Source organism: Lithobates pipiens, unplaced genomic scaffold (genome assembly GCF_037356315.1).
Source record: "Lithobates pipiens isolate NorthernLeopardFrog02 unplaced genomic scaffold, aLitPip1_a1.2 Scaffold_13, whole genome shotgun sequence".
Lineage (NCBI taxonomy): Eukaryota > Metazoa > Chordata > Amphibia > Anura > Ranidae > Lithobates > Lithobates pipiens.
Genome location: NW_027507718.1, coordinates 463,943,362 through 463,966,317, shown reverse-complemented (window position 1 = coordinate 463,966,317; position 22,956 = coordinate 463,943,362). Strand labels below are relative to the sequence as shown.

The following is a 22,956-nucleotide window of genomic DNA, read 5'->3' as shown; positions in this document are numbered from 1 at the left end:
CACAGCGCACTCCTGATCCCTGCATTCTGAGCATAATACACTCCTTAACCCTGCATTCTGAGCACAGGACACTCCTAATCCCTGCATTCTGAGCATAATACACTGCTTAACCCTGCATTCTGAGCACAGCGCACTCCTGATCCCTGCATTCTGAGCATAATACACTCCTTAACCCTGCATTCTGAGTGCAACACGCTATGATCCCTGCATTCTGAGCGTAATGCACTGGTGAATCCTGCATTCTCTGCATAACGCAAGTCTGATCCCTGCATTCTGAGCGTAATACACTCCTTAACCCGCACAGTACACTCCTGATCCCTGCATTCTGAGCGTAATACATTCCTTAACCCTGCATTCTGAGCGCAACATGCTTATGATCCCTGCATTCTGAGTGTAATGCACTGGTGAACCCTGCATTCTCTGCATAACATACTCATAAACCCTGCACTCTTTTGTAATGCTTATTTTATTTTTGTTCTAAATAAAAATATTTTATCAAAAAATAAAACAAAAAGGGTCAGTCTTACTGTCTTTTTTTTGGGGGGGGGGGTGATCTTTGGCTTCGTTAGTGTCGTTCAAGTAGATCTCCTTCTCTACAGTCTTTTCCCGAAGAGCCTGTTTTTAAAGAGTAACTCCACTTTTGTTGAGAAAAACATTCCTCTCTGGGTGATCTATGTACACTGCAACGATTTTAACAAACTTTGTTGCAGAATCCTAATTTTTGTTGTTCTTAAGGAATAGATGTTTGTTTGTCTGTGTCCATGGACAAGTGCATCTGTGTGGAAGTGATTTTATAATTATCAATCAGATGCTGCACATGCAGGGCTCTAATGAGGAAAGTGGCAGGGTCTGCATTCTTTTAAACGTTATTTTCTCTTTTGGGAATATTGCACCAAAAATGTAATTTTTGTTGCAAGGGGTGCCCAAAATCTAATTTTAGTGCAGACCTCTGGTAAAATCAGTGAGCCAATCGCACAAGCAGGAAATTATGTTTCTCGGGGGGCGTGCTGTACACATTCTGTGTACAGAACACCTCCAGGTAGCCATATTGCATTGCGTTTTCCAGAAAATTACAGAGTTGCAGATTGAAAAGGGAAGATAATTATTAATAACATTCAATGACAATATGACTTGTGTTGCAATTGTATATATATTTTTTTTTATTTGCAATTTTTTTGGAGTTACCCTTTAAGCAAGTCCCATATGACTTGGCTTTACACGAAGATATTCATCCTCCGATTGATACAGTGCATTCTATGCTGCAATTAGGTTTGTATTGGGTCGTATAGAGCTGCAGCAAAGTCCTCCACAATACATTTTGTTTGTAAAACATGCCTTTATGAGGATTGGAATCTACAGGTGGAGTCATGAGTTTTCCCTTTCCAATGGAATTTATTGACAAGTGGTCTCTGCATTGTGTTGAGTATCGAGTAATTCACCTTAATGAACTTAGCATCAAACAGGTTGATGATGTTCTTACCTAGGATTAAAGATTTTACTGATTTTAACTTGGACTCTGTTCATCTTTTCTTTTTTTGGTTATTGACAATTTTTATTGAATTTAGATTTTTTCAAGACAACAGCAAAACAAAGGGTACAAACACTGGACATCTTATATAAATTCAATAACAGACCAGTATAAAGGAAGAGCTACATGAGCACTAGAGTAGATCCAGCAAGACGGCAAGTGATCTCAGAAGGGATTTTGTCCCACTCCTCTTTGCAGCTCTCTGTTAATAAGGTCAATAAGGTTTTGAGGTTGACATTTAGTAACTCGAACCTTCAGCTCCCTTCACATATTTTCTGTGGGATTAAGGTCTGGAGACTGGCTAGGCCACTCCAGGACCTTAATTTGCTTCTTCTTGAGCCACTCCTTTGTTGACTTGGCTGTGTGTTTTGGGCTAATGTCATGCTGAAATAACCATCCACAACCCATTTTCAATGCCCTGGATGAGGGAAGGAGGTTCTCACCCAGATTTTGACAGTACATGGTGCTGTCCATAGTCCCTTTGATGCAGGGAAGTTGTCTTGTCCCCTTAGCAGAAAAACAGCCCCAAAGCATAATGTTTCCACCTCCATGTTTGACAATAGGGACGGTGTTCCTGTGGTCATAAACAGCATTCCTCCTCCTCCAAACATGGCAAGTTGAGTTGATGCCAAAGAGCTTGATTTTCAGGTGGGCCTGTACATGTGCTTGAGCAGGTGAACCTTTCAGGATTTCAGTCCTTCATGGCGTAGTGTGTTACCAATTGTTTCCTTGGTGACTACGGTCCCAGTTGCCTTTTGTTGCCTTGAGATCATTGACAAGATTCTCCCATGTAGTTCTGGGCCGATTCCTCACCGTTCTCATGATCATTGAAACTCCACAAGGTGAGTTCTTGCATGGAGCCCCAGATTGAGGGAGATGGACAGTTATTTTATGTTTCTTCCATTTGCGAATAATCGCATCAACTGATGTCACCCTCCTCACCAAGCTGCTTGGCGATGGTCTTGTAGCCCATTCCAGGCTTGTGTAGGTCTAAAATCTTGTCCCAGACATCCTTGGACAGCTCTTTGGTTGTGGCCATGGTGAAGAGATTGGGATGTGATTGATTGCTTCTGTGGACAGGTATCGTTTATACAGGTAACAAGCTGAGATTAAGAGCACTCCCTTTAAGAGAGTGCTCCTAATCCCAGCTTGTTACCTGTATAGAAGACACCTGAGAGCCAGAAATCTTGCTGATCGATAGGGGATCAAATATATATTTCACTCATTAAAATGTAAATCAATTTATAACTCTTTTTAAATGCATTTTTCTGGAATTTTTAGTTATTCTGTCTGTTAAAACAAACCTAAAATCATAGACTGATCATTTCTTTGTCAGTGGGCAAACGTACAAAATCAGCAGGGGATCAAATACTTTATTCTCTGACTGTATATAGAGAGTACAGATAAAGCGTTTAGCTGCCCGGGACCACACAACCTGCCTCTGTTCTATAGAAAGTTCCTCCCCAAGAGCTTGTTTCCAACTAAGCATGTACCTATGTTTACCCTTGTGGACTCTATTCTAAGGTATCAGTCTGAGCTGACTGGTATAACTGTTTGTGCAATATTGGCGGTAACTCACACTTATGCATCCATGTCAGAGTGGATAATCTCTTATAAAAGATATTGTTTCATCTCCAGGGCAGACTTGCATACCCTGAAGCTTTTGTAGAGAGTGTCTAAAGCTTTGTGTTTTGGCTGTGCTAGGTTCCTACAAGGTACTAAACTTGACTCCCACATGTGCCTAATGTCCATTCACATACATATAGCATTTTGTGCCTAGGAAACTGATAATGCCCTTAAGGAGCATGTCATTTATTGTCCCTTCAAGGCACATTGACCATGTGTTTCCTGATCCCTCTAGTGCTCAGTGTGTAACACCTCCCAACTGTTCAAAATATCTTCCAAACTCTATATCTAGTTTCTAAATTCACGTAGTGAAGTCATCAAAAAGCAAAAAACATAAAAACCTCTTTTAGACACAAAAGAGTTTTGAATCTAAACCAGGTTTTTATGTTTTGGATCACCTCCCAGCAGCAGAGGCTGTGAAGATGACATGGGTCACCCTCATTCTTCTCTGCTTTTACAGCAGTTCCTCATTGAAATCCAGTAATTTTTTCTCATGCATGCCAAATCCTTGGTTCAGCAATTTGCATAAAGACTCACCCATCTTCAGTGCGGGAGGCTGTCTGTTGTTTTTACTGGATCACTTGTTAGTTGTATCTAGCTTTTTCCTTGGAGCTCCTTGTTTTCTTTTATTTGACTTTTGAACTTCAAAGCTTTCTTCTATTTGATCACTTCTTAGTGCCGGTTCACACAGGGGCGACACGGCTTGCAGCGCGACTCACAGAGGCGATCTGCACACGACTTCAGCGGCGACTTGCAAAACGACTTCTGTATAGAAGTCAAGGCAAGTGGCCTGAAGTCGCCCCAAAAATAGTACAGGAACCTTTTTCTGAGTCAGAGCGACTTGAGTCGCTCCTATTAGAACGGTTCCATTGTACAGAACGGAGCGCGACTTGTCAGATGGCTAAGTCGCCTGACAAGTCGCCCCTGTGTGAACCGGGACTTAGTGTCTTTATTGCTAGGATTACTTGGGTATTTTTGCACATAGAAAGCTGTCCCTAAACATGCTATCCTATTTATTTCTGCGTTCATCTTAAATGTGGAGTTTCTTCCCACTATTGGATTTCTACTCGTTATGATGTTTAATTATTTACAAACCTTATCACCTTTTTATCTTTTGGGATTTCTTAACTTCCTCATCTACAGGAATCAGTCTCAAATATTCCAGTAGTTTGTTCTTCATAGTACGGCACAGAGATCTATGGTATCGCTGTTTCCATATATTATTTTATTCCCCTCAGTGGAATTCCCCTATATTATCAATGAAAAGAATCAGTGCTGTATTTTCAGGCAGTTTCCTGCAGCAGGGTTCTAAATTTCCCTTGTTTGGTACTTCACATCCCATCCTATTGGTCTCCTAAGGGAATCAATGGAATAATCTGGAAACCATTTTCCCATAGTTATCAATAATATTGCTGGCCTTTCCCTTCTCTCACTCTGAGAATAATACCCCTCCAGACTTTTATTTAAGCAGTCCATTTTCATCTCCTCAGATAATATTTTTCTCTTTTAAGCATTGGGAGTCCTAGTCCTGAAGATGCTTCATTCTTTGCAAGGACAAGGCCTCCTTTGCAAGGACACAACGCTTACTACATCTCCTGTACCTTCCTGAAAGGTTAATAAATAACTTCTTTTATTCTACGGTCCTTTCCTTTGGTGGGCTACTGGAAACCAATAGCCTAAAGCCTCGTAAACATGGTACGATTGTTGGCCAACCAAACGTCTGATTTTTGTCAAAAGGGCATGTGCTAGGATCTTGTCTTGCATACTAACAGCACACAATTGACGTTCCAAACATGAACCTAGTGACGTACTGCAAGAAATTTCAGCTCTTGAGTGCCACCCTTTGGGCCCCTTCTGCTAATTTCATGTTTGGTGAGCATTGATTCCGAGTATGCGTGTTTGTACTTTTGACTTTTGTGTGACGGATTTGTGTACTGACCATACGAAAATCTGATGTCAAACCATTGTCCGCCAAAAATTTACTAACCTGTCATCCAACATTTGTTGGCCAAACGTTGGACAATAACTGTCAAAAGGAGCGTACCACCGGTAAGATTTTAGGACAACAGTTGGTCAACAGACAATCCCCTGCAAACAATCGCACAGTGTGTACGAGGCTTTAGTGGCATCTGATTCTTCACCGCCTTTTACTTGTGCTCTTAACCAGATATCTATCCCCAGTTCCTTTGCGGTGGGTTCTGCTCATGACAGTCCAAAATAGATTGATTCCTAGATTCCTTTTTTTTTTGACTTTATACAGGCAGGGTTTAATAAAGCTATCACATTTTTACAGCATAACCAAAATGTTTTTCGTTTTTGACAGAGTAGGGAATCCCCTATCAGTTTACTTTTTGCTGTATATTTTGATGGGGAGATTCCCTTCATTTCCTGTAAGATGCAACAGGAAGCGAGATGAAATCTCTTCAGTGTAAAAGGGATTCCCATCTTAGGCAGTTGTCACCAGAACATTTGTCCGCATCAAGAAGATTTTTTTCTCACCTCTTAGCCCCCATTCACACCTGGGCGTTTTTTAGCTTGAAGCCTGAAGCTACAAAACACTGGAGGGGAAAAAAATCAATTATTCTCTATGGAGATGGTTCACATCTCCACTCCAAAACGCCTGAAGCCAGAAGCTCAAAAACGCCTGAAGCTCAAATAAGTTCTAGAACTCTATTTTTAGGCAGATTTTGGCATTTTTCTGTTTTTTACATTGGGGAATTTTTGACCTGCACAAAATCGCGGCAAAACGCCGTAAAGAACGCAGTAAAAAACGCCACAAAAATCGCAGCAAACTGCCTGAAAACTCTACACTCAGGTGTGAATGGGGTCTTACTGTTAAGACAACTCATGGCAATAGTCAAAGGGCAAACAGAGGGGAGAATTGTCCCACCAGGGACACAGACCACAATGAAAAGTTGGCGGAAGGGCTAATCCTTCCCAACTCCATTCAAAACCAAAATAAGGTTTTGCTTTTAGATATACTTTATGTTACTGAGATGTATTTTCTCTTGAATCGTAATTATACTGCCTTATTTTCCTTATTTGTTTCTTTTCAAGGTAAATTTTACAAACAATTACAATAGGTAATATACACAAATAACAGTTAATATCGAACAATTGACAAGTGACAGTAATGTGACAACAAGTGACAGTAATGTGCAGAGTGCTGTAATCTATGGTCGCCAGGCTGAATTTAGTTTACTGACCATGCACAGATTTGATGTGACAGATTATCACAATGTATTGTCGCCTGTGTTGTATTAGTGCCCATCTTTACATGTCATTTAACCTATGTGAAGTCAGGATAACCTTCACTTTGATTGTTAGACCCCTTTCACACTGAAGGCGTTTTTCAGGTGCTTTAACGCTTTAAAAAGCCCCTGTAAAATGCCTCATCTGCAATCCCAATATGAAAGCCGGAGTGCTTTCACACTGGGGCACTGCGCTGGTAGGACACAAAAAATGTCCTGCAAGCAGCATCTTTGAGGCACTCCTAAAGTGCCCCTGCCCATTAAAATCAATGGGCAGTGTCACCGAAGCGCCTACAAAGCTCCTCGGCAGCCACGCTTTGTGGGCATTTTTAACCCTTTATGCGGCCCAAAAGAGCCTCTAAAACTACGCTAAAGCGATACTAACCGCCGACACCCCTGCTCTGTCAGTGTGCCCTTACTGTTTACTGCACTTTGATACCTGTGCTTAGATTGCTACACTGAAGCTGTGGTTGGATTTAGGTTGTTCTTTTTAATCTCCTGCCATAGGCTGCTGTGAATCTGAATTTAATTTGAAATGTTTTGTTCGGGAAGTAATGTTATTATTTCTTTTCTTTCAGTCTGCGGATGTGACCTGGCCCAGGGAGGATTCTTTGTGCGTCAAGGAGATTACGTTTGTACTCTGGACTATCAGAGGCTGTATGGCACCAGATGCTTCAGCTGCGATGAGTTCATTGAAGGGGAGGTGGTCTCCGCGCTGGGAAAAACCTATCATCCTCGTTGTTTTGTATGCGCTGTATGCAAGTGAGTAACGGGCTGTTCATCAGGCTTAATCACAAGATGTGCGATTCAAAGAGTATGCTCATAATCAAACGATAGCAACGTTTTATTGTTAAACTGAACTGGCCTTAAATGTTTTAGGATCAAGACAGTATCCATGGTGCCTACAAGGACCTGTGTTGGTCTTCACATTGATCCCTTTATCTCTCCAGAGCTTCCCTATAATATATAATAATGGGGGTACATGGGGCCTTGGCTTCTACCAAGTCAATGTTAAGCCCCACACATTCCTGGTACTAAGCCCTTCAGTGAGTAGTGGAGGCTAAAGGTGCCTGCACTTCAGCAGTGCTTTTGCCTTAGAAACCTTTTAGTTCAGGTCAGGTTTACTTTAAAGTGTCACTAAACCCACAACAGTAAAATCAGTCTGTATATGCAGTAAAGCATGCTTGGTATACTCACTGTGGAACCTAAGGGGTTAATCCTCTGCGTTGGGTAAAAAGGTTGTTTGGTCCTGTATGCACAGATCCTCCTCTTTTTACACTGACTCCAGAACATGTCTGGATAACACAGAGCCTTTGGAGTCAGGCTGCACATGCTCAGTTGGTTTAGTAACACTTTAAGTCTAAAGGAGGTTGTAAGAAGATTCTATTACCAGATTGTAATGCATATGGCCATCTTACAAATTACTATGTACGGCAAAGGCCAACCTAAATGTTTATTACTATTTATAACAAATCAATTAGACCTTCACTCTTCCTAGTTCTTGGTATATATAACGGATATCATATAATCATATTGTAACTTTTGGCTGGCTTCGGGTTTACTGTTCCCTTTACTGGATTTTTATGCCCATCTGAAATGTATTTCAATTTGTGTTGTCCTAGTAATTAGATTTCTGAAAGTTTCTTTGTTAATATAAAATTCCTTTGTATCTTAGAAACCCGTTTCCTCCTGGCGATCGTGTGACTTTTAATGGGAAGGAGTGCATATGCCAAAAATGTACCATCTCACCCACTGTCACTAACAGTAATCTCTCTATCCAGTCTCTCAGAAGTAAGTTACTTTTTCCTATTTCTCTGCCAAATGGGGAGATGCATGTTGTACTATAGACATGACACCACCTAACATAGTCCACCTTGAAAATAGCTATCCCTCTTTACATAGGAGAAGATGGCTGTCACAAGCACAGATAGACACTAGGTTGCCCTAAATACAGTGGCAGCTGATGCAAATTTTTTTGGGGGGAGGCAAGCAGTGCACCCACAGCCACCAACCCCTGGTCTTGTTGGTTGTTTGGTTGGGTCTGGAGAGGAGCACATACCTTATCTATGGAGGGCATCACGGGCAGCTTCTCCTTCCCCTTGCTCGGTGGTTTTGTCTCCTCTCTTCTCTTCCCTTTTCCTCCCTCCTCCTCGGTGGCCAATCGGAATGCTTCTCCTTTCGGCCAATTGGTAAATGGGTCTCAGACTTCGCTATTGTCACACAACTGGATGGGCTCAATTTGTAGTGTTCTGCGCCCCAAGCCCACCCTATTTTTAAGCCTATTAGAGCCTCCATTGGAATTCATGCATCTGGCGTCCTGGATGGGGGGGGGGCACCCCTGATGTAATGCATCTCATTGTTATGTAAATAATATGTTAATGTAAGTTGTAGTACAAGGTGTCCATAATATACAATATCTCACAAAAGTGAGTACACCCCTCACATTTTTGTAAATATTTTATTATCTTTTCATGTGACAACACTGAAGAAATGACACTTTTCTACAATGTAAAGTAGTGCGTGTACAGCTTGTATAACAGTGTAAATTTTTTGTCCCCTCAAAATAACTCAACACACAGTCATGAATGGTTAAACCGCTGGCAACAAAAGTGAGTACACCCCTAAGTGAAAATTTCCAAATTGGGCCCAATTAGCCATTTCCCCTCCCTGGTGTCATGTGACTCGTTAGTGTTACAAGGTCTCAGGTGTGAATAGGAACAGGTGTGTTAAATTTGTTGTTATCACTCTCACTCTTATACTGGACACTGGAAGTTCAACGTGGCACCTGTTGAGGGTCTGAAAAAAATGATTGTTGCTCTACATAAAGATGGCCTAGGCCAGTGATGGCGAACCTTGGCACCCCAGATGTTTTTGAACTACATTTCCCATGATGCTCAACTATACTGCAGAGTGCATGAGCATTGTGGGAAATGTAGTTCCAAAACATCTGGGGTGCCAAGGTTCGCCATCACTGGCCTAGGCTATAAGAAGATTGCCAAGAACCCGAAACTGAGCTGCAACATGGTGGCCAAGACCATACAGTGGTTTAACAGGACAGGTTCCACTCAGAACAGGCCTCGCCATGGTCGACCAAAGTAGTTGAGTACATGTGCTCAGCGCCATATCCAGAGGTTTTCTTTGGGAAATAGACGTATGAGTGCTACCATCATTGCTGCAGAGGTTGAATGGGTGGAGTGTCAGCCTGTCAGTACTCCACACACTGCATCAAATTGGTCTGCATGGCTGTTGTCCCAGAAGGAAGCCTCTTCTAAAGATGAAGTACAAGAAAGCCCACAAACAGTTTGCTGAAGACAAGCAGACTAAGGACATTGATTACTGGAACCATGTCCTGTGATAAACTTGGTTTTGGTTCAGATGGTGTCAAGCATGTGTGGCTGCAACCAGGTGAGGAGTACAAAGAAAAGAAGTTGGTCGACCATGGCCTTGCACATGCTCAGCGTCATATCCAGAGGTTGTCTTTGGGAAATAGATGTATGAGTGCTACCAGCATTGCTGCAGAGGTTGAAGGGGTGGGGGGGTCAGCCTGTCAGTGCTCAGACCATACACTGCACACTGCATCAAATTAGTCTGCATGGCTGTCATCCCAGAAGGAAGCCTCTTCTAAAGATGATGCACAAGAAAGTCCGCAAACAGTTTGCTGAAGGCAAGGACATAGATTACTGATACCATGTTCTGTGGTCTGATGAGACCAAGATAAACTTCTTTGGTTCAGATGATGTCAAGTGTGTGTGGCACCAACCAGGTGAGGAGTACAAAGACAAGTGTGTCTTGCCTACAGTCAAGCATGGTGGTGGGAGTGTCATGGTCTGGGGCTGCCTAAGTGCTGCCATCACTGGGGAGCTACAGTTCATTGAGGGAACCATGAATGCGAAAATGTACTGTGACATACTGAAGCAGAGTATGATCCCATCCCTTCGGAGACTGGGCCCGCAGGGCAGTATTACAACATGATAATGACCCCAAACACACCTCTAAGACCACCACTGCCTTACTAAAGAAGCTGAGGGTAAAGGTGATGGACTAACCAAGCATGTCTCCAGACCTAAACCCTATTGAGAATCTGTAGGGAATCTTCAAACGGAAGGTGGAGGAGCTCCAGCTCCTGATATTGTCATAGAGGAGTGGAAGAGGACTCCAGTGGCAACCTTTGAAGCTCAGGTGAACTCCATGCCCAAGAGGGTTAAGGCAGTGCTAGAAAATAATGGTAGTCACACAAAATATTGACACTTTGGGCCCAATTAGGACATTTTCACTTAGGGATGTACTCACTTTTGTTGCCAGCGGTTTAGACATTAATGGCTGTGTGTTGAGTTATTTTGAGGGGACAGCAACTTTACACTGTTGTACAAGCTGTACACTCACTACTTTACATTGTAGCAAAGTGTCATTTCTTCAGTGTTGTCACATGAAAAGATAAAATAAAATATTTACAAAAAATGTGAGGGGTGTACTCACTTTTGTGAGATACTGTATGTAAGTTGCTTATGCTTACAATACTATTACTGTATTAGTTGGAAGCAGGATAGGCTTCTTGGAATAGAAGGGTTTTCAGGGATCATCTAAAGATGGTTAGATTAGGGGACAGTCGGACAGATTTGGGTAGGGCGTTCTAAAGGTTGGGAGAAGCTCCGGAGAAATCCTGGAGGCGAGCATGGGAGGAGGTGACAAGGGAGCTAGAGGGCAGGAGGTCTTGGGAGGACCAAAGAAAGCAACTTGGTTGGTATTTTGGGACTAAGTTAGTGATGTAGCTGGGGGTAGAGTTATGGATGGCTTTGTACATTTTTATTAGTACTTTGGATTTTATTCGTTGGGTGAGTGGAAGCCAGTAGAGGCATTGGCAGAGAGGGCTGGAGGATATTGAATGGTTGGTAAGGTGGATGAGTCTTACAGCGGGATTCATTATGGACTGAAGGGGGGATAGTCTATGTAAAGATTAATCCAATGAGGAGGAAGTTGCAGTAGTCGAGGGAAGAGATAACCATGGAGTGAATTAGAAACTTGGTGATGTCATTAGTTAAAAGTGGGCGTATTCTGGAAATGTTGCAGAGGCTAAGGCGGCATGATTTGGACAGGGATTGTATGTGGGCCTGAAAGGACAGTTCTAAGGTTACTCCTAGAACTCTGGCATGTGGGGACGGAATGATAGATGTACCATTAATCTTGACAGAGAAGTCAGGGGAAGGGGCACGTGGGGGAGGAAATATTAAAAGCTCAGTTTTAGATAGATTCAGTTTTAGGAAGTGGTTTGACGTCTAGGCTGATATGTCTGATAGTAAATCAGTTATGCGTGAGGAGATTGATGGGGTGAGCTGGGGGGCAGAGAGATAGATTTGGGTGTCATCAGCATATAAGTGGTAGTGGAAGCCATGGGAGGCTATCAGCTGACCCAGGGAAGACGTGTAGATTGAGAATAGTAGAGGTCCAAGGACAGAACCTTGGGGGACCCCAACGGTAGGAGGAGTTGGAGAGGAGGAAGTGGAGTTGTAAGTGACACTGAAGGTGTGATGAGATAGGTAAGATTAGAAGATAAGAACCAATGGAGAGTGCAGCCATGGAGACCAAGATAGTTTTTTGAGGAGGAGGGGGTGGTCAACTGTATCAAAGGCAGCGGAAAGGTCCAACAGTAAGCGCACAGAATAATGACCGTTGGTTTTGGCTGTTAGTAACTCTTTTGTGAGTTTTAGGAGGGCAGTTTCTGTGGAGTGCTGTGGGCGTATCCAGACTGAAGGGGATCAAGAAGGTTATTCTCAATGAGGTGGTCGCTCAGTCGGTTGTAGACAAAACGTTCAAGGAGTTTGGAGGCAAAAGGAAGTAAAGAGATGGGTCTTAGGTTGTTAAGATTGGTGGGGGTCTAGTGAAGCCTTTTTTGGTATGGGAGTGATTAGTGCATGTTTTAGAGGGTTGGGGAAGATGCCAGTAGAGCAGGGCTCGACAAAACCCGGGCGCCAGGTCGCATTGGCGACTAGAAATAGCGACCTCGCGCCTGGGGTAGCACAGCTGGGGGTATCCTGTCTCTGTGGACCCCCCCAGCGTGATCGCGTCGGGCCGTTCCGCCGGCGGCCGAAAATTTAGGCCGCGGCTTTGAGGCCTTCTGCGGTCCTATGATTCCTTATGGAATCTGGCGCCCTCTTGTGGTCGCCGTTGGTATGACAAACCAGCAATGCTAATGACTGTTTTATATTACCTGCCTCTTCTTCCCTTTATTTAGAACCCCCTAAATATTATATATATTTTTTATTCTAACACCCTAGAGAATAAAATGGTGGTTGTTGCAATACTGTCTGTCACACCGTATTTGTGCAGCGGACTTACAAGCGCACTTTTGTTGGGAAAAATAATTTAGTTAATAAAAAAATAAGACAACAGTAAAGTTAGCCCAATTATTTTTTATATTGTGAAAGATAATGTTACGCCGAGTAAATTGATACCTAACATGTCACGCTTCAAAATTGCACCCGCTCATGGAATGGCGACAAACTTTTACCCTTTAAAATCTCCATAGGCGACGTTTAAAAAAATTCTACAGGTTGCACGTTTTGAGTTACAGAGGAGGTCTGGGGCTAGAATTATTGCTCTCGCTCTACCGATCACGGCGCTACCTCCTATGTGTGGTTCGAACACCGATTTTATATGCGGGCAGGACAGGGCGCGTTTAAAAATTATTATTTTTTCTGCTTATTTTAACTTTTTTTTTTTTCCACTGTTCTTTTAAAAAAAATGTTGTGTCACTTTTATTCTTATTACAAGGAATGTAAAAATCCCTTGTAATAGAAAAGGCATGACAGGTCCTCTTAAATATGAGATCTGGGGTCAGAGAGACCTCGGATCTCATATTTACACTAAAATGCAATTGAAAAAAAAATTGTCATTTGAAAAAAAAAAAAATGTCCCTCTAAGAGCTATGGGCAATGACTTGGAGACGGGGGGGGGGGGGGGGGGGGCGGCGACGGCGCTGCTATCTTCCCCTCACTCGTCTCCATGTCAGGCCAGGGACAGGTCCGGATCGCCGTCACGGACCTGGCTCCTAACTTTTTAAGCTGGCTCTTAGATTCCAAGCAAATTTGTCAACCCCTGCAGTAGAGAGTGAGAGGTTGAAGATATGAGTTAAGGAGTGTAGGATAGAGTCAGATGGTGACCGTAGTATTTGAGAAGGAACAGGGTCCAGGGGACAGGAGGTGAGGTGGACATTATAAAAAAAGTTTGGTGACTTCCGCTATAGTAGCTGGGTTAAAAGAGTGAAGTATTGATTGTACAGGAGGACAAGGAGTGTAAAGTGAGGGAGATATCTGTAGAGCGGAGATCTCAAGACGAATTGTCTCAATCTTATTTTTGTGATTAGCAATCTCATGGGCAGTGAGTAAGTTAGTGGGTGGAGGTAATGGAGGAAGAAGTAGAGTGGTAAAGGTAGAAAAGAGTTGATGGGGACTGCGTGACAGGGTGTTAGAGAGAGTGATAAAGTAGGTCTGTTTGGCAGTGTGGAGGCAGGAATGGTATTTTTGGAGGGCAGATTTATATTGGCTGAAATCTTGCTGTGACTTAGTCTTATGCCACGGACGCTCAAGAGCACGGCTACGTTTTTTGAGGCTTCTGGTATTGTCTGTCTGCCAGGGTTGTAGCGGTCGGGGCCTGATTCTGTGCGTAGTGAGGGGGGCGACGGTGTCCAGGGAAGATGACAGTGAACTGTTGTAGACAGAAGTGGTCAAGTTGGGGCAGGACAAAGATGAGATTTTGTCGTAGAGACAATCTGTAGCAGAAAAAAGTAGAGAAGGGTTAAGATTGGGAAGGTCTCTACAGGTAATAGTTTGGTAGTTGGAAGGCAAGGAGGAGGCAGACAAGGAAAGAGTGAAACTAATAAGGTGGTGATCAGAGAGAGGAAAAGGAATATTGGAGAGGGTGTGCAGTGTGCATAGGTAGGAGAATATGAGGTAAAGGCAGTTGCCAACAGAGTGAGTAGAAGCGCTTGTCCATTGTTTTAGGTCAAAAGAGGAGGTTAAGCTCAGCAGCCTAGAAGTAGCGGGAGTGTTAAGAGTAACAGGGATGTTGAAGTCACCAAGAATGATTGTTGGAATTTCAGAAGAGAGAAAGTAGGGTAGCCAGGCAGAGAAGTCGTCAAGGAAGTTTGATACCCGTCCAGGGGGCCGATAGACCACAGCAATTCTCAATGAAACTTGAGAAAATAGACAAATAAATTGAGCTTCAAATGATGAGAGGGACAGAGAGGGGGGTGGATGAAGAACCTGAAAAGTGCTTTGAGGGGATAGGAGGATTCCAACACCACCTCCTTTCCGTCCACTAGGCCTGGGAGAGTGAGTCCACAGGAGGCCACTATAGGAGAGAGAAGCAGGAGAAAGAAGGTCAGATTCTTGAATCCAGGTCTCAGTAATTGCAAGTAGGTTTAGGGAGTTTGTGATAAGTCATGAACGGTAGTGAGTTTGTTACAAACAGAGGAGACATTCCAAAGGGCACAGGAGAAGGGGAGGCTGCTTCTAGGCTGAAGAGGAATAGAAATGAGATTGTGTGGATTGTGACTGCTGTCAGAGGATGGGGGGTGCTGGGTATGTTGGCCAAAGGTAAATGATGGCGGTCCAGGATTTGGGGAATATCTCCAGAAGTTAGGAGAAGCAGAATGGTGAGAGAGGTGATATGGGAGTGTGACTTATGTGGGGGGACACGTCCCAGTGGCCTGCAGGTTTTATTGGTATATGGGTTCAGAATTTGCAGGAGCTGATACGTGCAGTAATAAGGTGAAGACAGGAGTGATGGTGATATATATAAGCTGTGGGGTGGAGAAGATGGGTGAAGGAGAGAGAACTTAAGGAGAGAGGATGCAACTGTGAGAAGGAAAAGTAGGGAGTGCATGATACAGAGTGGTGAGATTGAGAGGAAGCCTGGATGAGAGCTGAAAAAGTTTGATGGGGAATCAGGTCACCTGTAGTCTGTTTAGTGTTCTCCAGAAGTCTGTTGTGGATTTCCGCTTTGTGCATTTGCAATATGAATACTTTATCCAAGATAATAGTTGCCAATGCAATCCCTGCCTGTGCATCCCACAGAGGAGGCCTAAATGTATACTGAGTTTGGGTGGGGGTATTGCCAATTAATTAGGCAGGCTTGCATAGGGGGAACACATGGCTAACAGAATGAACTTCTCACACCAAAGGCTGACTACAAGACACAGCAAGAGAGCAGAAGGGTCATAGCCATAAAGATAAGAACAGCTCATAATTTAGGTATAGACTATAAGAAAGCAAAATAAACATCACAGTGATATGGACAGAGGTAAAGAATTTGAAGGCAGCATGGATCACCAAAAGCACATACACAGAATTAGCAAGCAGATCCAGTTTCAATTAAAGGTGAAAGATGTGGTTGAGCTGACACATACCTGTAGGAGGGGTAGAGAAGGGTTGTGTTAGATAGTGCTGAGCCGAAGTGTAATACTTAATCCAATATGAATACTTTATCCAAGATGATAGTTGCCAATGCAATCCCTGCCTGTGCAAACCCCTGCCTGGGGTTTACATTACACTTTACATAACACTTTACATACTGTGTATTCAGTCCTTGACTTTAAGTAGCTTACAGTACAAGGTCTTTATCTCTACATACACAGACTAGGGCCAATTTAGAAAGGAGCCAATTAACTGTGTCTTCAGTGTGTGGAAAGTAACCCATCTAAGCACAGTGTCAGCGTGTAAACTCCATGTAAATAGTGTACTAGTCGGCATTCAAATCAAGGAACCTAGTGCTGCACAGGAGAAGGGCTAACCACAAAGCTACTGTGCTGCCATTTGCTTATTTTGTCTAATGGTAAATCCAGCCCTAGTGCAGGTTTGCTAGTTTGTGATGACATTGTCTCCTTCTCATCAATACAAGTCTCATTGGTGGGCAGTAAAGAACTGCTGTAAGTCAATGTTTTTGTGTTCAGAGGAGCAGATGTGGAATGACACCACAACACAGTGGGTGGTTTACAAATAAGTCATTAAATTTCACATGGAAGAAGGAGCAAAAGCCACGGCAGTCAGGACTGCATAAGTTGTTATGTTTGAAGACTAAGACATGGGGGACATTTTTCTTTTATTGAGTTCGGCAATACAAAGCTGTTATTATGAAATATATCTGGACTCACTCCAGATTACAGCTGTTTTTTATTAGCGATACTTTTTTTAAACCAGACATTTGATTAAGAGGCATATTTTGCTTATCTTTTTATATTGGCTTTGTAAAAACAGTTTTCCATGTTAAATTACAGTTAAACATTTGCTTCTCGGGATCACTTCAGTATGTAGGCAAGGCAACATTTTCAGATTTTACTTGTGTTACCCACAAATAGAACAGCAGCGCGACTTGCGCCGTAAGTCTTCACTTCCTGATTCCCATAGCGAAGATGGTGGCGGCAGCACCCGAGAGCCGAGAGACAGATCGGCTTCAGGTGTGCGACTTCGCGGGCGTGCTGGACAGGTGAGTTTCCATATTTAAAAAGTCTGCAGCTGCGGTATTTTTAGCTGCTGACTTTTTTTTTTTTAAACGGCGGAATTCCCACTTTAAGGTATGGACTGTAAATATTTTTTAATTTATAGTAACATATTGTAAAATAATTATACAGAGCATCATTCAGTTTTCGGCTGCCTTGCTAGAAATGTGCTATTACATATTGGCCAGTAGAAACCTCTAGAAGAAATATTTCTGAGCTTTTGTCTACAGCTTTCCACTTGATTATGAGCCACCAAACACCACTTAAAAGGTCCATATTAGTACCAAGTGTAATGCCCTGTATACACGATCTAACTTTCCGACGACAAAACCTTGGATTTTTTTTCCGAAAGATGTTGGCTTGCATACACATGGTCACACAAATGTTGGCCAACAATTATGAATGTAGTGACATACAAGATATACGTGATATCTCCATTACGAATGCTAGTTATATCTGTGGCTTGTACTTGATTCCGAGCATGCGTGGACTTTTGTCCTACGGACTTGTGTACACGCGATTGGAAAGTCCGACAACAAACATTTGTTGGCGGAAAATTTGAGAACCTGCTAGCCAACATTTGTTGGTGGAAAGTCTGACAACAAATGTTCGATGGAGCATACACACGGTCGAACTTTCCTCCAACAAGCTCACATCGAACATTTCCCGTCTGAAAATCCGATCGTGTGAACGGGGCATTAGAGTGTAAGCTTTGCTCTCATAGGCCCTGGTACAGAGATGATGTGATCTTTAGGAGCATGGTGATGAAGTGATCCCAAAGTGAACATAATTCCTATGCATGATAAGGCTTCCTATTATTCCTGTACATGCGAAATCTCCTTATGGATAGTGATAGAATGAAAAAGCCCCCAGATCTCTTGCAGTTTATCTCCCATCTCACCCTATTGTTGCACCATTGTTCATCCGTATGTCATAAAATGAATTATTTCCTAAAGGGTAATTGTTTTTTCAGCATATGAAACCCAGTTGATGTTTTTCAGAACAACCAATAACATGTTTTTTGTATTCACAGACTGCGGTGGTTGTGGCTTGGAAATAAAAAATGGTCAATCATTGGTTGCCCTAGAAAAACACTGGCACTTGGACTGTTTCAAATGCAAAGTCTGTGGGGTCCATTTAAAGGCAGAATACATTAGCAAGTAAGTGAACAAAAATTGTCTTCCTCTTCAGATTTTCTCTGCTATTATAATATATTTATTTTGAGTACGGCTAGCATTTAAATGTGTATAAAAATCTATCTAGATTTATGTAAATGGATATCCATTGTCTATACATTTTAATATTATTATCGTAATTTTATTCACGCAAACAAACTACTATGTAGACCAGGGATATGCAATTAGCGGACCTCCAGCTGTTGCAGAACTACAAGTCCCATGAGGCATAGCAAGACTCTGACAGCCACAAGCATGACACCCAGAGGCAGAGGCATGATGGGACTTGTAGTTTTGCAACAGCTGGAGGTCTGCTAATTGTATATGCCTGATGTAGGATGTATACAAGTCTGGTTATAGCATGCCAGTTATCCTTAGCTGTTGATTATTGGATGGCGTGGCTTTGGATGGTGTTGGGTGATCTTTAAGTGCAGGTGTTTACAGGGGTCTGAATGTGTCAGTGTTAAGCTGGCCATACAATAGAACATTTTCTAACAAACATTCGTACGAAAAATTATACAAAAAATTCTCACTACATTCAATGACTTGAGTCTCAGTCCACACTGATGCAAATTCTATGCGGATTCAATCCGATCTGAAAAGCACAGATTCTCATGTCATGTGAAAAAAACATTGTTTGCTATGAAAGCTGTTTACATCTATGCAGTGCGATTTGCATCGTAAAAAAAGGGTCCTATGTGAGTTTAGTGCGGGTTCGGTGCAAATTTTATCTCCAGCTATGCCAAATCCCCACAGAAATGACAATTATTCACATTAGAATCGCACTTGTCATAATAGAAATCGTACTGTGAAATTGCATCAGATTCGCACCACATCAGTGTGAACCGAGACTTAATAATGTTATTTGTCTCGATTCCACAGGACCCGGTATATTTTTTACTGGGGCTACCTTTACCAACCATGATCAACCATGTTCTAATGGAAGCCAGGTGTCTGATTTCTTTGAAATGGAAACAATCATTGCCTCCATCTCAAATTCACAATGTTTATAACATGGAATATTTGACGACCGCTCGTTTGAATAATATACTCCCAAGATTCAATAAGATTTGGTGTCCCTGACATCTATTGGAACCATAAACACATCCTTAAACTTACATTGGGATGTTTTCCCTATGTAGTATTTTATGAAGGTGTCCGGTAGGGTGAAGCATACTTTCTCGTATTTCCTTTTCCTTTGCTGTAGTCTTCTACTCTCTTTACTTTTCTCTTTTCTTGTTGTTACTAAGCTAGCGGTACCACTTTCTCTACCGTGGATTTTGCCTGCTATTTACAGTAATAGGCCATTATGGGTCAATACATTTCTAGCTATTAATATGTTCATTGCTATACCTTTGTCCTACACTGGTTATGTACAGTGCCTTGAAAAAGTATTCATACTCCTTGAAATTTTCCACATTTTGTCATGTTACACCCCAAAACGTAAATGTGTTTTATTGGGATTTTATGTGATAGACCAACACAAAGTGGCACATAATTGTGAAGTGGAAGGAAATGATAAATGGTTTTCAATTTTTTTTACAAATATGTGAAAAGTGTGGCATGCGTTTGTATTCAACCCCCTTTAATCTGATACCCCTAACTAAAATCTAGTGGAACCAATTGCCTTTAGAAATCACCTAATTAGTAAATAAAGTACATGTATGTAATTTAATCTCAGTATAAATGCAGCTGTTCTGTGAAGGCCACAGAGGTTTGTTAGTGAACCTTAGTGAATAAACAGCATCATGAAGGCCAAAGGATACACCAGACAGGTCAGGGATAAAGTTATGGAGAATTCAAAGCATAAAAAAATACCCCAAGTTTTGAACATCTCATGGAGCACTGTTTAATCCATCAACTGAAAATGGAAAGAGTATGGCACAACTGCAAACCCACCAAGACATGTCCATCCACCTAAACTGACAGGCCGGGCAAGGAGAGCTTTAATCAGAGAAGCAGCCAAGAGATGGTAACTTGGACATGGTAACTCTGGAGGAGCTGCAGAGATCCACAGCTCAGGTGGGAGAATCTGTCCCAGGACAATATGTTACTTGTAATCATACAATGTTTTTTCTTGTGAATAATATGTGTATTTTCTCTATTTTTGAAGAAGTGGCCAAGTCTGCAAAAACATGTAGAGTAATCACCACCAAGGTGGTATAAATGTTCTAATTAAGATAGAATGAAGATAGAATGTAAAAGATTTCTTGATTGTCACAACTTGGTTTTATACTTACCCATGTAAAATGAATGTATCTCCTCTTTGTAATAAAATATCTTGAATAATTTTATCATCGGCTGTTTATTAACAGCCAATTATATGGTACCATTAAAGTCTCTCTCACCTTATTTATATTTTGATGGGACGAAGGTACCACAGATAATCTTTCTATTTTTCTGGCACTTCCTTACATGCAAACCTACCAAGACATGTCCGTCCACCTAAACCGAAGGAGAGCATTAATCAGAGAAGCAGTCAAGGGGCCCATGGTAACTCTGGAGGAACTGCAGAGATCCACAGCTCAGGTGGGAGAATCTGTCCACAGGACAACTAATAGCTGTGCTCTCCACAAATCTGGCCATCATGTAAGAGTGGCAAGAAGAAAGTCATTGTTGAAAGAAAGCCATAAGAAGTTCTGTTTGCAGTTTGCGAGAAGCCATGTGGGGGACACAGCAAACATGTGGAAGAAGGTGCTCTGGTCACATGAGACCAAAATTGAACTTTTTGGCCTAAAAGCAAAACACTATGTGTGGTGGAAAACTAACACTGCACCCCCACCCCCACCGATGCTTTTCTTCAGCAGGGACAGGGAAGCTGGTCAGAATTAATAGGAAGATGGCTGGAGCAATCTTAGAAGAAAACGTGTTAGAGTCTGCAAAAGACTTGAGATTGGGGTGGAGGTTCACCTTCCAGCAGGACAATGACCATAAAAATACAGCCATAGCTACAATGGAATGGTTTAGATCAGGGGTCTCCAAACTGCGGCCCTTTGCTTGCTTTTATGCAGCCTTTTTGGGCACTGCTTCATCCACTGATACAAACAATGGGACATAATTCCCCTTCACTCACACCAACAAAGGGACACAACTCTTCCCAATCACACCAAAGATGGGGCACTATTCTCACCCAATAACACCAACGAGGGGTTACAATTTCTTCCAATGACAGCAATAATGGGGTCCAATGACACCAATGATGGGGCACAATTCCTCCCAGTGACACCAACGACTGGGCACAAGTCCTCCTACTGACACTAATGATGGTGCACAATTTCTCCCAATGACACCAATAATGGAGCCCAATGACGGGGCACAATTCCTCCCAGTGACACAAATGATGAGGCACAATTACTCCCACTGAGACAAACCACGGGGCATTATTTTTTTTCTCACTGATGTCTGGACCTTTTCTAATCCCAGTGGCCAAAGTCCACCCCGCCTAAAATCTGAAGGACAGTAAACTGGCCCTTTGTTTAGAAAGTTTGGAGACCTCTGGTTTAGATCAAAGCATATTCATGTGTTAGAATGGCACAGTCAAAGTCCAGACCTAATTCCAATTGAGAATCTGTGGCAAGACTTGAAAACTGCTGTTCACAGATGCTCTCCATTCAATCTGACAGAGCTTGAGCTATTTTGCAAAGAAGAATGTCACTCTCTAGATGTGCAAATCCGGTAGAGACATACCCAAAAAGACTTGCGGCTGTAATTGCAGTGAAAGGTTGTTCTACAAAGTATTAACTCGGGGGGGCTGAATACAAATGCACACCACACTTTTCACATATTTATTTGTAAGAAATGTTAAAAAAACATTTATCATTTTCCTTCCCTTTTCTATTACGTGTTACTTTGTGATGGTCTATCACATAATAAATAAAATATCACAATAAAATACATTTACGTTTTTGGTTAGCCTGGTTAACCCATCCATTTGGAACACACCCGGCCTTATGGAAACCTCCTGTGGACATTGTTATCCATTGTGTATTGTTTCCCTGATGCATATGCTACCGTGTTCAATTTTTTTCTCCAAACTGTTGTACTTTATTATCTTCTGTCTATGATATACAACTTAAAAAAAAAAAAAAAAAGAAAATTTAAAATAAATTTGTTCGAAAGTACTTCAAAATTTTGTTTGCTTTTAAAATTCAATTTTTGAATGAATGGACTTTACTGAACAAAAAAAATACATTAATTTAATTTGTTTGTTTAAGAATAATGTTCTACCGTGCTCTTCTAAATGTTATCATCGCTTAGGTCAAAGATGAATGTTCATTAACAATTAGAAAACCAAACAAATGTTCTTAAAATTAAATTTTTTTAACAAAATTCTACTTGTGTATGGCCAGCTTTAGTCTTTAAAGTGATACTAAATGGAGAAGTGTTAATTGTCATAATTCATTCACATAAATCATATACTGTATATCATTCCAGTGTAGTTTTTATTTTTTTTAAAACCCTCAAAATACCTTATTCCTGCACTGTAGTGTGGTCACATGATCTTTCACTGTTCTTTGGCATCTGCAGGGAAAAATCCTTGGGAGGGAATTCTATCCATCTGGCCATCTCTGATTGGTACTGTGCTCATCACGTGACTAAATAAAAACAGTTCCAGAAGAGCAATTCAAATTACATGATAAATATCAAAAAACTGGTTATAGCTCCCTATAAATCTTTATTGAACATCAGATGTGTATTTTTGTGCATTAATATGGTGTAGGCGGAGTTAGAGATGATTGACATTAGCTTTCATTCTGTTCAGACGACATCTGCATCCAAGACTGTTTTTGTTACTTTACAGGTATAGGCCGCTGTGCAAACAGGAAATTCACCTGTATGTACGGCACTTGTCCCACCCCCTCCCCATCCCCTCCAAGGCAGCCA

The 22,956-nt window shown here is 41.8% G+C and overlaps 1 protein-coding gene across 1 annotated transcript in view; it reads left to right on the top strand.

Moving 5' to 3' along the window:
- Positions 1-22,956, top strand: part of ABLIM2 (actin binding LIM protein family member 2) — a 234,885-nt gene that overhangs the window by 51,680 nt on the left and 160,249 nt on the right. The window contains exons 3-5 of the mRNA XM_077477846.1: positions 6,984-7,167; positions 8,081-8,196; positions 17,931-18,057. Of these exons, the coding sequence (XP_077333972.1) occupies positions 6,984-7,167; positions 8,081-8,196; positions 17,931-18,057 (427 nt within the window). The remainder of the gene's footprint in view (positions 1-6,983; positions 7,168-8,080; positions 8,197-17,930; positions 18,058-22,956) is intronic.